The sequence below is a fragment of the Salvelinus alpinus genome, chromosome 7 (genome assembly GCF_045679555.1).
Source record: "Salvelinus alpinus chromosome 7, SLU_Salpinus.1, whole genome shotgun sequence".
NCBI classification, from domain to species: Eukaryota; Metazoa; Chordata; class Actinopteri; order Salmoniformes; family Salmonidae; genus Salvelinus; species Salvelinus alpinus.
The window spans coordinates 47640782-47658505 of record NC_092092.1 but is presented as its reverse complement, the minus strand read 5'-3'; the positions used below and the strand labels follow the sequence as shown (position 1 = coordinate 47658505).

The following is a 17724-nucleotide window of genomic DNA, read 5'->3' as shown; positions in this document are numbered from 1 at the left end:
CTGGTGATGCGTTCTGCAGACCTCACTACCCTCTGGAGAGCCTTACGGTTGTGGGCGGAGCAGTTGCCGTACCAGGCGGTGATACAGCCCGACAGGATGCTCTCGATTGTGCATCTGTAGAAGTTTGTGAGTGCTTTTGGTGACAAGCCGAATTTCTTCAGCCTCCTGAGGTTGAAGAGGCGCTGCTGCGCCTTCTTCACAACGCTGTCTGTGTGGGTGGACCAGTTCAGTTTGTCCGTGATGTGTACACCGAGGAACTTAAAACTTTCCACCTTCTCCACTACTGACCCGTCGATGTGGATAGGGGGGTGCTCCCTCTGCTGTTTCCTGAAGTCCACAATCATCTCCTTTGTTTTGTTGACGTTGAGTATGAGGTTATTTTCCTGACACCACACTCCGAGGGCCCTCACCTCCTCCCTGTAGGCCGTCTCGTCGTTGTTGGTGATCAAGCCTACCACTGTAGTGTCATCCGCAAACTTGATGATTGAGTTGGAGGCGTGCATGGCCACGCAGTCGTGGGTGAACAGGGAGTACAGGAGAGGGCTCAGAACGCACCCTTGTGGGGCCCCAGTGTTGAGGATCAGCGGGGTGGAGATGTTGTTACCTACCCTCACCACCTGGGGGCGGCCCGTCAGGAAGTCCAGGACCCAGTTGCACAGGGCGGGGTCGAGACCCAGGGTCTCGAGCTTGATGACGAGTTTGGAGGGTACTATGGTGTTAAATGCTGAGCTGTAATCGATGAACAGCATTCTCACATGGGTATTCCTCTTGTCCAGATGGGTTAGGGCAGTGTGCAGTGTGGTTGCGATTGCGTCGTCTGTGGACCTATTGGGTCGGTAAGCAAATTGGAGTGGGTCTAGGGTGTCCGGTAGGGTGGAGGTGATATGGTCCTTGACTAGTCTCTCAAAGCACTTCATGATGACGGAAGTGAGTGCTACGGGGCGGTAGTCGTTTAGCTCAGTTACCTTAGCTTTCTTGGGAACAGGAACAATGGTGGCCCTCTTGAAGCATGTGGGAACAGCAGACTGGGATAAGGATTGATTGAATATGTCCGTAAACACACCAGCCAGCTGGTCTGCGCATGCTCTGAGGACGCGGCTGGGAATGCCGTCTGGGCCTGCAGCCTTGCGAGGGTTAACACGTTTAAATGTTTTACTCACCTCGGCTGCAGTGAAGGAGAGCCCGCAGGTTTTGGTAGGGGGCCGTGTCAGTGGCACTGTATTGTCCTCAAAGCGGGCAAAAAAGTTGTTTAGCCTGTCTGGGAGCAAGACATCCTTTTAAAGGCTAATAAGGCTGGTGGAACCGTTCATAGAGGGTTCTAGGAAGAACCCTTCATAGAGTTCTAGGTAGACCCATTTACAGGGGGTTCAATGAAGGTTTTAGGTAAAACCCTCTGCAAAGGGTTCTAACCATCACCAAAAAGGGTTCCACTACAGGGACAAACCAAAGAACCCTATATGGTTCTGCTTAGCACCTTTTTTTCGAAGAGTGTAGATTAGAGTCCCTTCCTACTTGAAGATACACGTGTGACCTTGTCTAGATCAATGTAACAAATGTAGATGCATTTGCATATGCGTTGGCACCACTTCTATAAATAATTATGTCTCAAAAAAGCAGCACAGCAATGCCCAGAACTGTCCATACTTGTATTTTTCCTAAGCCACTCTGAACACAACATGTTCCACATTAATGAAAACATTGCCAATATTAGGCTTTTTTTAACACTCCCATGCCAATGTGACCTTCGAGTCGGTCTACAGACAGCTTCCAGCCTCTGGCGCAGTGTAGCCGACTAGCCGGTCTCAAGTTCTGTTTATACCAGCTGTCCTCCTACTTCCTCTCTCTCTCTCTTACTCGTGTTCTCTCTCACACAATGTCATAATCAACACTGATCCCTGGGCTTAAAATGACCATTGTTTCTCATGTTTTTTAGTCACATGCCAACATGACTTAAGCTAATTGAAAGAATCTCTATGCAAAAAAGGATAACGTCTCTATTTGGAGATGGCAGAAGACTGGCTCAAAGTAATGGGGTATAATATGGAAATCAGTGAGCAAGTTTTATCTCTGTTCTTACAGAGAGGCTGAGGAGAGTGTATTCCAATGCTTATCACTCATGGGGGATTTACAGTAAATGTGTGTTCGGGGGAAAACACGCACACACACACACAAATGCCTGCAGACAAAAGAGCGTGCGTGTGCCCATCAAACTGTTTCCTTTGCCAAAGTATAATCCATTACAATTGGACGTAATTGATCTATTACGTAATATGGATATCGCACAACCCTCGTCTTTGTAAGTATGAAAGAGAGAGTGGGGGAGAGAGAAAGCTTGTTAGTGCTTTGGAAATACTTTTTTCTTGGAATCTGATTGTGCTTGCAGAGCTCGGCCTGCGCTGTCGAGACGATAAATGTTCAATTACACTTTCAACTTGTATGTTTTTCTAAAAAGGCAATTCACTTTTAGCAAAAATGCCCCCTCTGATAACTTCCCCTTCTCTTCCTCTAAATTTCAAAATGTTATGTTATGTTAACTTGATGTTCAAGTCTCCCTGGCAAAACACCAGTAATAAATCACTGTATTTTTGTGAGCCTGAGAAAACCACAAAAAAAAGTTGCTCGATGCACTCTGGGAAAACTCCATTGTGATTAGCTTCATAATTGGCAACGCTGCAGAGTTCTCTTGTTACGAAAAGGCTAATGGAAGAGGAAGGAAATCAATACCTTATGTCGGAACCTCATGACAGGTCGATACGGTGGCGGACCGAATCCCTCCTCCTTGCCCGGTCTCCCCTCAATGACTCCCACTCCGAGGGAGACCACTCCCAACAAGAACGCCAGCGAGCACCATCTGGATGTCCTCATTGGTCTGTTTCTGTCAAAAAAACAAAACAAAAATAGTGAGCAGTTCGGCAGACCCCTTCGACGTGGCTGCAGTTCAATATCAGTTGGGGGGCTGAGACCATACATTAACCAAGGGGCTATTAGTGTAGACAAGGTACACCCCTCAAATCTGTCGTTGGTTTAAACTAATGCTATCAATAAGTGCCTCACAATCAGCAAAGAAGATCAGATCTGCTTTGGAATTAATTAAATGGAAATAGGCATCAAGAGAAAACAAAGATAAAGGAAGACAAAGGAGTCGATGTATTAGGATAATTAAGGCGGTGATTTTGCATAAATTACGCATTAATTAGGTAGCAGTACAGCAGTACAACATCCAATACAATCAACTCAACTGTGAGACAGAAAGTATGGCTTAATACAATCATTTTCATCAGTTACCTCCAAATGCTATTTACATAAGGTATAGTGGCAATGAATACATCACACTGGAAAAGGATTCCTATCTATTAAAGCAATAACGACACACTGAATATAACTCGCCTTCAATTATTCATCACACAGTGTGAAAACAAGTTTGACCTTGGCACGACGCCAATTAAACAAACATCATTGAGAAACAATGATAATTTCCTTGAAAAGCTATTTCTGTGGCCCGGATAATGCGGGAAAACATGGAAAGACACAGCACATGCTAACGTTATACTGCCTCAACATGCGTTAGAGTCACTGGTTTACAATTCCGCCTCTCCTTTTTCGATAGGACTGCCTGAAAACTCCACGAATGTTGCTGCTTTAAAGTCCTCCTCACACCGCAAGCGTAGGACAACTGACATCATGGGTGTGACCCTGTTCCCCTGTTGCTCTGAGTAGTAGACATATCTCGACAACTCTGGCAGTGCTTGTTCCCATAGGTGAAGGGTCAAATTCGCAAAAACAATGTGTCACCAAAATCTGCTGTAAGACAAGGAAGTGTTCATACTGTGTGCCTGTGACTTCTTGGCTTCCTCTGCACTTGCTGGGCCCTGTGCTGACGATGCCACTCTTTCTCTGTTGTTTGGGGACAGAGCAGATCCGGGTTCAAATACTATGTGAGATCATTTTGAATACGTTAGCTGGGCTTGACTGAGCTTGTCTGGTGCAATGGAACCAATAGAATCGTAGCAAGTGCAAACCCCACCCATATGACACTCCAGGCAGGCTAAAGCAAATGCTAAAAGTATATGAAAGATTTTAAATAGTACTTGAACCCAGGTTTAGGCCTGCCAGTGGCATCAAAATCTACTGTTTCCCACTGGTGTCTAATTGTTCAACGGAATGGCATTTATTTTGGATCTTGTGTCACAGACTGAGGCATATCAATGTGAATGTATATTATTTTCCTACTGTCATGTTTTGCAGTGGGGGATATACATCAATATGCAATGATAATAATAAATGATTGTGGGGGAAACTCACTTCATCTGCCACCAATGTCATAATATGTTGCATAAGCCTGTATATCCCTTGATACTCATCACTTAGTGATGATATGGTAATACTGTGGTTGCTGGTTAGAGGATTCATTGATACAGTATATTAAATGAATCATCGTGGCAGTATGGATCATTCTTGTTGTACGCCACTGGTTTGATGTGCAGTATGAAATCAAGTGTATTACTGACTGAACCAATACATTTGTTAGAGGGCTTGGGTTTGAATAAGATTCGTTATGTTTCTTTTCATGCCAATGAAAGTACAGCTGTCCCACGACAACTTCGCTAACCTTTGATTTCTTCCACAAAAGATGGCAAACGAAGTGCAAACCTTTTCAAGTAAAACCCACATCTGCTTTTAAATCAACCAGGGGCTGCATTTGAGAGACAGATCGCAAGGCTTCAGAGCAGTGGGTGTTTGCGTGGGGGAGCAAAGGGAGAGAGACTGAAAGTGGCGGTATGGCAAATGCAGTTTGAGACTTGTAAAACACCGAGGGAGGTTTTCTTCCGTTGACATTACTAAGAGCTGGGCTCCCGAGTGGCGCAGCGGTCAAAGTCACTGCATCTCAGTGCTTGAGGTGTCACTACAGACACCCTGGTTCAAATCCAGGCTGTATCACCAGCTGTGATTGGGAGTCCCATAGGGTGGCGCACAATTGGCCGGTGTAGGCCGTCATTGTAAATAAGAATGTCTTCTTAACGGACTTGCCTAGTTAAATACAAAGAGGCAATGGCATTTGTTTGACTGGCGGATTGCCTTCTCAGTGAACCTGACTTCATATACTACATGTTTATGAGTCTATGTGGATCTACATGTGTGCAGCTATGCTATGGTTGTGCTTTGTGTGATGACTAGAGAGAATCTCTTGACCATGTGACCTGACCAGGAAAATAAGTTGCCCAGTTCTAGTGCTCTACACTCCTACTCCTCCCCACTCATATTTTCTACATTTAAACAGATGCAAACCCCCAGGTGCATAAGCAGATCTCTTTAAGCATGCTCAGTATCCATTTCCGGGTTGGAGTTACTGCAGTTTGTCTCCAAGATGTCTTCTACATTGGAAACATCTGCTGTGCTGTGTATCTGCCACACAAACAATACCCCGCGTCTTCTTTCCCGAAAGTTATCGTGGCACTTCTCTTACTCCCACTGCCCGACAGCATTGTAGCCTACACAGATAAAGTGATGGGAGAGATCCTTCAGTTTCAAAGCAACACCGAACCTTCTGCACTACTGCTGTGCTCTTAACTCTCACAGGAGTTGAGCTTATTTTGGTGTCTTGTTCTCCCTCCTAACAACCTACACATAGAAGACAGACAATAAACCCACTGATATCACAGTTGTGGGGAAAAAAGTATTATATTTTCCGATTATGGTGCCCAAACTTGTCCCTGCTCTGTGTCCATCAGCAAACCTACTTCACATCGGAACCCAATGTTTCCTTTAGCCTACCTGCAAATTGTCTGTTCCTTCTATTCATATTCCTCACACTACACCAGTCAGAACATATAAAACTCATATTGTTGCTTAGCATAATTACCTTGCCACATACCATATACTTGCGAGATGGATCATGTGTTGCAAATTGCAGCCTCTAGGCAATGTAGGCATGGTTCCTATGGGAACTCTACACCAATACCAATGTGTTCCGCTGACTACATATGGAAAAAACATGAACCTCAAATATCTCAATATATTTCCCAAAATAAAAAGCATTGTGGAGTAAAATAGAAAATTTCCATGTTGACATGTCATTTTTACTTGGAAACTATTCATCTCCATGGACATGACAACAGATGTTTATTTGAGTCTATGGGTAGAAATAGCGTCCCTCTCGTGTGATGTGTTGCTTTCAATGCCTGACTCGCATTCTCTGACAACTAATGTGGATTCGGCCCAGTTGCAGCCTTTAGATTGTCGGTAATCTGAACAAGACGGAGGGCACATCTGGGATGTTTTAAACGGTATAATTAGAACGTTTTGATGCTGCAGAAGATGAAACAACTCTCAATAGTTATGGTCCCACGTTATATCGAAGGCACAATCCTTCTCTGATATTCATCAGACGCTGTATTAAGTGGTTTGTGTTGCCTCCCTCATACAGCATCAAGAAAACTACACTGACGGAACTCTAATGTAACATTTCCAAGTTCAGCGCTTCTGCTCTTTTCTATAACCTGTTTGGAACACAATCTGATCTATACTTGGCATGTATGTTTCCCTCTTATGAGTGGCACAAATCAGGATAATGGGGAGGGGAATGGGAAGGGTATATCCAAATTAAATACTGTAGTATTTACTATAGTTTTTAAAAAAGTGTAGTGTTTTTGCAGACATTACTGTAGTATTTACTACAGTGTATTTTGGGGGGATGATACTGTAGTTTAGTAGTAATACACATGATCTAGGGATACTACAGTGTGCAGTATAGTGTTCTACAGTATACTGCAGTTTACTACAGAATTCGATAGTAAGTAATGTGATATTCTATTATAAACTGTAGTATTATTTTCATGTGGGGACATAGACACATATAGACTGTCCCTGAGGGTGGCAGGTAGCCTTAGCGGTTAGAGCGTTGGGCCAGTAACCAAAACGTCACTGGCTTGAATACCCGAGCCGACGAGGTGAAAAATATGTCGATGTGGTCTAGAGGAAGGCACTTACGCCTAATTTGCTCCAGGGACACCATACCACTATGTCTGACCCTGTAAAACAACACATTTTACTGCACCTACATATCTGGTGTATGTGACAGTAAAACATATTTATTTATTCTTGTTTTCTTTTAGTTCCTCTACCTAGAGGGCAATTATCAACGTCTTTCCAGTATGTCTGGCAGTGGTCACATGACCTAAGCCATGTAAACTGTTGGTCACGTGCCCATCTTAAAAGGATAAGAGAGGAACCAGAAGACTAATCCTGGCCTAGGGACAGATGTACGGTGCCCATTGTAGGACACCCTCAACCTCCAGCCTCATGCCTCACCCCTCCTTGTGAGGAACAAAGCCTCCAGATGCCAGATGGATGGAACAGCGTTGCACGCTCGCCCTCTCACCACTCTTTGTGAGGGGTTAGCCGTGAGGCTTGAGCCCAAGGATGTTCACCCTCTGAGGGGCTAGGGCTTAGGGTGTCCTAAAGTGGACACCGAACAGCTGATAAATATCCCTGACTCATTACACAAGGAACACAGCTTCCAAATGCCAGGCGGATAACACCGGCACACGCTCGCCCCACCAGATAACAGATGAGCCAGGCGGATAACGCCGGCGCACGCTCGCCCCACCAGATAACAAATGAGCGAGGAGTTAGGCCCTTGTGTACATTTGTCGTCTACATGTTGCATCAGAATTATTTATTATCCCAAATCCTTTTTATGAGGCTGTTATCTGGTTTCATTCAGATATCCATCCCAATGCATTAAATGTGAACCCATTGAGCTTTGAACTTATGCTTTGTGTGTTGTATCTTTCCCCCTAAATCCCTTGTGCACTGAAGATACATGCCTATTGTGTGTGTGTGTGTGTGTGTGTGTGTGTGTGTGTGTGTGTGTGTGTGTGTGTGTGTGTGTGTGTGTGTGTGTGTGTGTGTGTGTGTGTGTGTGTGTGTGTGTGTGTGTGTGTGTGTGTGTGTGTGTGTGTGTGTGTGTGTGTGTGTGTGTGTGTGTGTGTGTGTGTGTGTGTGTGTGTGTGTGTGTGTGTGCATGCGTCTGCCTGACTGGCATGCCTATCAATCTGTCTGTCAAGAAAGCCAGCCTTCTATCAACTGCACACACAAAACAAAAACATTCTTACAGATAAATATAACTGTTTTCAAACGAATTACTGTATCCTTACGTGAACTAAAGTTACCCTCTATTCTCCAAGTAAAATAAAAACTAACACTCGTACTTGACTTTTTCCCCCTTTACTAGTTCTGACTTTGCAGATAGCCACTTTGAGGAAACATCTACTTACCGTGACTGTGATGTGTGGTTGTCCCACATATCTTTATCTTAAGATGAATGCAGAAATTGTATGTCGCTCTGGAGAAGAGTGTCTGCTAAATTACTCAAATGTCAAATGTATTTAGTTGGTTATAAAATAAACCAGCACAGATGAATGCTTAGATCACAGCATCACGTAACACTGTGGCGACAAAGCCCTCCGAACTAAATCACTCTTAAAACGTAATCCCTCATAAATCATCCTAGGAAGTCCATATCCTGAGAAGATAAACACTTGAAAATGAAATGTGGAATTTCAATGATGGAGAGGCTCAGCAGTGACTCTCTCTCAGCTCTCAGCACCACCGGCAGAATGCATCAGCAGACAACGAGGTATTACCGTCAATTCAATTTTTTATAAAAGCACCATTCAATGTACTAGAAGTCTCATTATACTTTATGGTACTGGGTATGAATGCACTACAAGCCATTTAGAATAATAAAACTCTCCATGGTTTGCTTTTGAGAGACAAAGGGTTTTATTGGTGACAAGTGGGCGACAAAAGACAAAAACAATATGGCTGCCTCATAGCCTGTAGGAGTTAAGAGGTAAGAGAGAGTTCAGCCGGTCACTCATTGCACTGTAATGAGTCTCCAGTGTTTTCCAAGTTAGCTGTCTGCTTTGCTCTCAGTGGGACTTCCGAGCCCGGGCGCTTTTCAAAGGTTTCTAGCTAATCATTTTCGAGAACATCCAACAAGGTGTGTTCCCCTCAGTGTACGACCAGACTGGCAGTCTTTCTTTCATCTAGCAAGGCTACCTTTCCTTGGTCTTACACTGTGATCAATGACTTGCTATTAATTATTCAAATGTAACCTAATTTATCCTCAGAGAGTGTTGCATTATTCAACTGGCTTTGGACAACCACCTGTAATAACGTTTTCAGTCACTGGCCTTGGGAACAATAACAATCCATGTATCAAAGGAATGAATGTATGTCACGCCTCCAGGGGGATTGTTGCAACCATCTATGCTCATTTATACAACGGGTGGTTCTAATCCTGAATGCTGATTGGTTAAAACAGCATTCCAGCCGGTGTCTATTCCACAAGTTACCACCGTCTAAATCTATTATATTAAAATGCCTATTTACTCTGTTAGATCTGACTGCGCAATCCACTGTCTCATCAGCCCAGCCAAGCAATTTATAAACTTCATCACCACTATAAAATTCATCTAGACATTATCTCACATTTATTTAAGACTAACATTTAGTTTTCAACAGCAGAGATTTGTTTAAACCTTGCTGTCTGTCTCTCTGACATTCGATCTCCAACTGTCCCATAGTAATGAACGTGAAGGAAGTAGGGACGAGACAGACAAGCAGGCAGCATTTCTCAGTCAGTCTAAATCATGAATCAGCTGGTATCATTTTTATGGATATATACAACGAAATGTCAATTGAAAAAAAGGTCAAACGAAACCAGTCTTTCCAGCTTCAGATTGAAGTGTTTGTGTTAGCTGTGTTGTTGGCTAGCTCCTCTGAACAACAGGGTCTTGAAGAGTGAGCCCATTTTCTATACCAGGTGAAATCGCTCCTCATTAGATCATTGTTATGGATGTATGCAAATAAATGTCTCTAGAAAACAGCTTATGCAAATGCAGCTACTTTGCTATTATTCTGGCTGCACTTTTTGACATGACTATAAGTAAGCTGTAGTTGGCTAGCTAGTAAGCAAGGGATAAGAACATTTCCAGACAGTATGGCAAATGGAACATTTTAGAACGAACGACTGGGTCGCGTCCATATATACAGAACAAAAAGACTGAATGACTGGGTCGCGTCTCTAGCAACCAAACCGATAGAAAGAACGTCCAGCCAGCTTGGATACCAGCCCTAGATTTGTGTCGAGACTATATCTTGTGGAAGGACAAAATAGTATGAATAAATTAATCAAAATAAAGTTTTTAATTAAAATATGTCAATCATTATTTGAATATGGTGGTAACCCGTTGTATAAAAGTGATAATGCTTGAGAAGCCGGTGTTTGGAGGATATATTGGCTTCTACTTCGTCTCGGGCCTAACAACACCCGTGCCAATATATCCTCCAAACACCAACTTCTATGGCATTATCACTTAAATATTGTACTGTAGATACAAGAAAATCCCATGACTTTCTCTCTATAACTATAGCTGAGAGAAGAATTGAAGAACTGGACAATGAAACTAATGTGAAATATCAGGGCAATAGAAGCAGGGCTTTCCTCAATCGCTACACAACATTGCATAAACACAGTGATGTTATCTAAGGAGGGCCAGAACAATGTGGCCACACTTGGCCAATGCTGTGATGTGGGGCGAACTGTGACCTTTACGTCCATTAAAGTGCAATGCATGGGCAGACTCCTCCCACATAATAACCAGAGAGCAAACCACAAAGACAATAACAACAACACTTAGTGTTTTGATCTCAACCCCCGTAACCCCACATAAGTTGGCATGAACACACACACACACACACACACTGACACATGCACACACACACTCTGCTGTACACGCAGGATTACCACACAGCCACAGTGGGTGAGCTTGTGATAACCCGTTAACCCTCAACCATCCTGTTAATGAACTAGATAAGTGACCTGACCATCTGCCTTCAAGACCAAAAGGATCAACCCCACAGGGTTAAAGACACAGTAATTTATAACGAATGCGCTGAGAGTCGGTAAGCAAGTACAGGGACTGACTGTTTTAAATATATAAACAAAACAATAAACACGAAACACAAACAACGCACCGACATGAAACTGAGTCAATAACACCCGAGGAAAGAACCAAGGGGAGAGACAGATGTAGGGAAGACAATCAAGGAGGTGATGGAGTCCAGGTGAGTGTCATGAGGCACTGGTGCGCTTGACGATGGTGACAGCAGCCTGATGACCTAGGGAGTATACGTGACAGTACTGCACCCAGCAAACATCTTTAGCCATATGTTATACATGCCACGTTTACATCAGTAATGTATCCTTCAAATGGGGATACTGTTACACTAATGAAAGTGTTATGCCATGGCTGAGATTCAGTCAAAATTGCAATATCCACACTATGGGCATATAGCATTGCTGTGCCACAATGAAATGCACTTTAAATGAAAAACAACAAATATTGAACCATACTATTACAATTGGGTTCCTAATCACTCGCTAAGCTAAGTGCTAACATGTTATTGAGATTGTAAACGCCCTCGTCTGTAGCTACCCCTCTATTTGTGCTACATTAGCAATATTAGGCTAGACTAGCCCACTGTCTGTGTATTCACTGGTCTCACATAGACCTAATGGAGACAAAGTCATTCAAAGTCGATGAGATATTTCGCACAGCCCATAAAATAGCCGTAGCCATGAATAGTGGTGAATCCCAAATCAAAGCCAAACACCTGTCCCAACCCGCTGTGCACTAACGTAGATTTGCCAGACATGACTAGAACTGAGGACTCTGCTGAAATCAATCACAACAAGTGCTAAATTCCCAATTGACCCCTAACCCCTTAAACCTAAACACTTTGGCATGTTTCCCAGACAGATTAAGCACTGAGGATCAGGGTACAGTATGATACAAGTATTTACAGAACGTTTACTCCAACACTGTGGTATTCCATTCATATTTCATCCATTACCTTTCGAACATCAATATATGTGCAACACATTGCCAGAGTACCCCTGTCAGCTCTCTAATCTCAATCGAATCTTAATCCATTTTCCAGGGGCTGTATTCATACATTTCAAAATAGAAGTGCTGATCTAGGATCGTTTTTTCCCTTTTTAAATTGTAACAATAGGACAAAAAGAAATAAGCCACTTTGTCTAGCAAATGAGCACGCGTCGGTTCGGTCCCCAGGGTGCTTGAAGTCATTGTAATGAGAGGCGGAGCGCACATTAATTCCTGCTGTTCCGTTAATATGAGAACCTTTTCCCCCGGCACAATCTCATACCTGTTGCTAAACAAATTTAATTGGGTACATTTAGGTCGGGAAAATAAGACGTGTGAAAAATGCCTCTTTCAAATAGCAAATGTCCTACTGAGCTGGATAATGTTTGGCTGAAAGGTTTTGTAATCACACCTGGGCTCAAAATCGTTTGGTTGAGTCTGCCTGGAGTGCCAGATGGTGAGGTTTGCAGTTTTGGTTGGTTTATTAACAGGCCCAGATAAAGTATTTGAAATTCATGTCTGTTTGTTATGCATGGGATTCAGTGTGGCCTAGCTATCATATTTATTCTTATACCACATCGTTGAATAGTCATTTCTGATTGGCTAGAAGGGCTTTCTAGAATGGACATTAAAACCAGATAACGGGACAGTTGGGAAAGAAATTGGGACACCTTGCAATCATGATGCAATATGTGCCTACACATGCAGACTGTACTTGCTACAAAGTTACAGGAAGCTGAACCAACAACCACACAAACCAAAATTGGATACATTGTAAACGAAGGTCCAAGGAGGGAAAAACTTAGCTAGCTAGCTAGGATTTATTTGTTTTTGCAGAGACATCTTTTTGGAGCATCTGATGATGTTACATTGTGAGTGATGAACATGAATTTCCCTGGTCCCTACTGTTGCAGTCATGACGCAAGTGGCGCTATGCTGTCAAATCCTCCCACGTTTCTAGTTTGACCAGCTGTTTTCAGCAGCTAATATTTTTTAAATTCGGTAGCCATTTTGGCAGGTTTGCTAGCAACGAACTATTTAGCTAGCTTCTAGCCTAGTGTTGATATGCAGTGCGATCTCCTCGTAATGAACACTGTCGTGTGTCCTGGCGAGAAGGCAAACTTTTCTAGCTATGCCAGGCAAAATCAGGCATTATCAGTTCATTGTTATGGATGTATCAAAGTATATCGGGCCGTTTCCGTCTCCCGGAATTCAGCCGCTTACCGGAATCCCCCCAGAAGCGGCCCGATGCTATTTTAAATAAGTGTATACAAAATTACCCGATTTAGTCATTTAAAATATTACTATTATACATTTTATACATACAAATTATACCCATCCACCCCAAAAATGTTTTATTGTATTTATTTATTTTTTACGGCCTCTGGAGGGGCGAAGGTCGAGAGCCGTGAGTCCTCAAACACAACCCCGCCAAGCCACACTGCTTCTTGACACAATGCACGCTTAACCCAGAAGCCAGCAGCACCAATGTGTCCGTGTCAGCGTGCATTCGCCTGGCCCGCCACAGGAGTCGCTACAGCACGATGGGACAAGGTCATCCCGGCCGGCCAAACCCTCCCCTAACCTGGACGATGCTGGGCCAATTGTGCGTCGCCTCATGTGTCTCCCAGTATCAGCCAGCATCTGTAGCAATGCAGTTTGCACTGCGATGCAGTGTCTTAGACAGCTGCTCCACTCGGTTGGCCCCATCCACAAAGTTTAATGCTTATCAATTTCCCTGCACAAAAATACTACTTAAATAGCACTCTTAAAGAATTTAATGTAAACAACAACAAAAAATTGATGACAGAAGAAATTACAAAATATGGAAAAATAAATAAATAATGAAATGTTAATTATATAAAGCAGCCCTTGTAATCATCTGCCAGAGAGTAACCACAATCGGCCAAAACCTCAAGTTATACATTTGGGCCAGGTAACTCACACCGGAATCGGCCCGATCCCCAAGTAATACATTTGAGCCAGATAACTCACACCGGAATCTGCCCGAACTCTATCCCCGCATAGTAGCCATAAATAATACTGCCGAAGGCGGCCCAGACTCCGGCCACATGACGTCGGCCGAGTCTGACTCTCATCCGAATGCCCCGACTCTCATCCGGAATCGGCCCAGATCCACTGGGTTGCCACTGAGCATGGCAACCGAACATAAATAACGAACGAATGGGTCGCGTCCATAAATATCGAACTAATCGAACAAACGATTGGGTTGCGTCCCTAGCAAACAAAATGTGAGAAAGTATGAATTTGCTTTTTTTTAAATGATAGTGGTAAATGTGTACTTTCATATTGTTTTCTTTGGCAACTTTGGTATAAGCGGGTGAAACGCCTCGGTTCTGTACATTACCTTGGAAAAATAAACTCCGAAAAGGGACTTGGCTCCGCCTTGTCCCGCTGCGTCATTATTTCCAAGGTAATGTACAGAACGTCGGCGTTTCCCCATTTACATATAGTGACATTTCCAATGGATTTATAGGGTATCAGTCACTCCATTTTTATTGTAAAAGATGCATTTTCGTTGTTATTGTAGGTTATGCCGGTCCACTGAGGAATGTATTGTGTTGGGTATTCCATCAATGCCTTGGCTAACAGCATTTTTATGTCAACGTGTATGTGTGTGTCAAATTCTCTCGGATTTAGACAGAAGAGGTGTTGTTCCCCTCTGATGTTTAAGATTAGGGGGCACAAACCCATGAAGTGGAAGAGACACGATTAGTAAAATCTAATCGATACAGAGTGAGTGGACGGCATGGGCGATGCTTGAATAGTAATAGCCTAACTGGTTGAAGGACTGTTAAACGCAAGTTCTCCATATTCAGCACCTTCAGATGAATTTGAATCAAGGTGGCCCTGAAAAGGGAGGTTTCTAATGACTGTTATCTTCAAGTTTGGATCGCAAGGGGCTGAGAGAAGTAGAGGGGTCATTAGGCCTGCCAGAGGCAGACAATACAAAAACACATTGGGTAGATTTTCTCCAATCAACCCATTTATCAACAAATAGTTCATTTGAATTCAATTTAAGAGTTTTTAAAAAAGTAGGAGTTTATTCAAATCGATAACACTATCCAGTCGGATTTAAAGACTTAACGGGACTAAAGTCCTACATCTACTGTTGATGAGATACAGTACGCAACAATTCAGAGTAGCGGAGAATTTACAAATAAAATTAATGTCCATCACAGTCTCTATAAAGCCAAATGAGTCACGCGCAGCGAGAGAGCGGATGAAAAAAACTCGAGTATCCCGTAATCCTTCCGCCGCTAACAGTGTCACAAGGATTAGCATGCTAAAGAAAATTAACACGCTAAATACTATGCAGCGAAATTAAACGCTCCGAAGTACCGGAGTGGAGCGTCACTGCCATTCCCAAATATATATATATATTTTTTTTATTCCCAAACATTGATTTCGCTTCAGAACTATGTTACTCATCACGGCATTCTAGCAGCACAGTCACCTATAGCGCACTTACAAAAAGCATGCACTCCACTCGCAACTTCATTGGCATCAACTGATGCAGTTGTATTGCCTACAGTTCAGAAAGCATAGCTTGGTTTATCAAGTAAGTAAACTAAATGCCAAACCCCGATACATATATGCTTTGAATAAGATGACATATTTCCGGTGATGGAAAATAGTTGTACAGAGGGATTTGCTTTTGATGTCGATTAAACTGCAGTTCGATGCTAAAATAAACACGTTTATGGAAGGTGCACTTTCAGTGGACTATGGTTTGTTTTTCTATTCACATTCCACCTTTTATTTGTGTTATTTAACAGTAGAAACACTATGAATATCCATGTATATTGTGTTTTACCTGTATGTCCAGACGCAAACCATCCAGAAGGATAATCCGAACGAGATTGTTTTTTTAAACAGTAGTTCACAACAACTATATGTCAAACTGGTCCGATCAAATCCACCGATTGTAACTCGACATCCACACAATAGCCTAGAAGTTTGTAAACGTGAAGTCTGTAAATCCTTTTCGAATACCATCAACCATCCGGTAGGCTACGAAGAGCGAATATCTGACGTTCAGCACCACCAGAGGAGTGGACAGCTCCGTTAGAAACTGCGGGTCTAACCTCTCTGGATCGTCTCCTGTGCCACTGAAGCACAAGCCACCACCTACTGGATGCGTCCGGATCCGATTTACATACAGTCACAGGAATAACCAATCAAAAGCCCAGCAGAAATCTCCAGCGCGAAAGTGGAGACAGACAATCTGCCTTGTCTGATTCCATCCACTGGAATGAATTGTCCTTGACTGAGATGAAAAGAGTTGGGGGCTGTCGAATGTCCCCCTTCCCATTGTTAAGAATTTTGAGTCAGTGAAATCCGTCAGTCAAGTCCTGCAAGCGTCATGCAAGCAAGCGTCATCCACGAACAGACAAGGTTTTGACAAATATGGTGGTCCTCCAAATACATACCAATGTAATAATCTATGTTTTCATCAATATGCACATTATCAGGTGGTACAGCTTTTCTTTCCTTTTATAAACTGAACAGTGTCATAAAGGCATATTCTTTCAAGTTATTCTACCAAGCACACATAACCTTTTCAATGGAAATTAAGATGAATTAATCTCCAATACATTGATAGGGTAAGAGCCAATGTATGCTTGATCCTAAAATGTGGTCGGAGCACCTTATGGATGGTGTGACGCAATTGCGAAGCCTCTGGAGGCACGCAGCGGCCAAATTGAGCTATGTACCTTATAGCAGTGCGCCTTTCAAATGTTGAAACAATGTATATGTCACGTTCTGACCATAGTTCTTGTGTGTTTTACTTGTTTTAGTGTTGGTCAGGACGTGAGCTGGGTGGGCATTCTATGTTGTGTGTCTAGTTTGTCTGTTTCTATGTTTGGCCTAATATGGTTCTCAATCAGAGGCAGGTGTTTTGTGTTGTCTCTGATTGGGAATCATATTTAGGTGGCTTGTTTTGTGTTGGGGTTGGTGGGTGGTTGTTTCCTGTCTTTGTGTTCATTTCACCAGAGAGGACTGTTTCGGTTTGCCACGTTTGTTATTTTTGTATTTTGTAAGTGTTCACGTTATCGTCTGTCATTAAATCATGTTGAGCACTAACTACGCTGCGTCTTGGTCCGATGCCTGCTACACCTCCTCTTCAGACGAAGAGGAGGAAGGCTGCCGTTACAGTATATCTCCGCATTGACACGATTGGTTGACGGTAGGTGAAGGCGGGAGTCCTGCATTAATAACACAAACTCCGACGACTTCCTTCACAACAGCTCTGCGCTGCTTGGCGAAGCGCAAGAAGTATGAATGCCCTGACTCCTGCAGAGGCTATATCACCGTAAATTTTGCACGGCCAAAGATTGACCATGTAGCACCTTTTAAGCCTGGAACCTTAACCATCTTGAAACAGTAGTGAAACTGAACAATTCTGTTTGAATTCCAGGCTAAGAAGGCTTATGCATACAGGCGTATTAAAATGCAATTTTCTTCTAAGTCACCAAACATGGTCAATATTCATGCCAAACGAGCTATGTTATTTGCAGGAAGTGTCACATATATATCACCATAATCAAACATGATGCCCATGGATAGTCATACAGCCCCATATGCCAACCATGTCATTGCCACAGACAAATTAACTTAAAGGGAGATTTATGGTCGGGAATACGTGGAAACCCTCCATATAACATTTTCTCCATGACTGGTGTGTATCATGGTACATATGTGTACAGAACACCTATCTCACCAAGGTATTGCTGAAATTTCACCA

The 17724-nt window shown here is 43.0% G+C and overlaps 1 protein-coding gene across 2 annotated transcripts in view; it reads right to left on the bottom strand.

The window, feature by feature from the left end:
• LOC139581109 (follistatin-related protein 5-like) overlaps positions 1–16253 on the bottom strand; it is a 174650-nt gene extending 158397 nt beyond the window's left edge. For both annotated transcript variants that reach the window (XM_071410529.1, XM_071410530.1), the window contains exons 1-2: positions 15793–16253; positions 2725–2875 (exon numbers count right to left, since the gene is read on the bottom strand). In XM_071410529.1, the coding sequence (XP_071266630.1) occupies positions 2725–2875; positions 15793–15974 (333 nt within the window). In that variant the 5' untranslated portion in view covers positions 15975–16253. The remainder of the gene's footprint in view (positions 1–2724; positions 2876–15792) is intronic.
• Positions 16254–17724: the final 1471 nt, after the last annotated feature.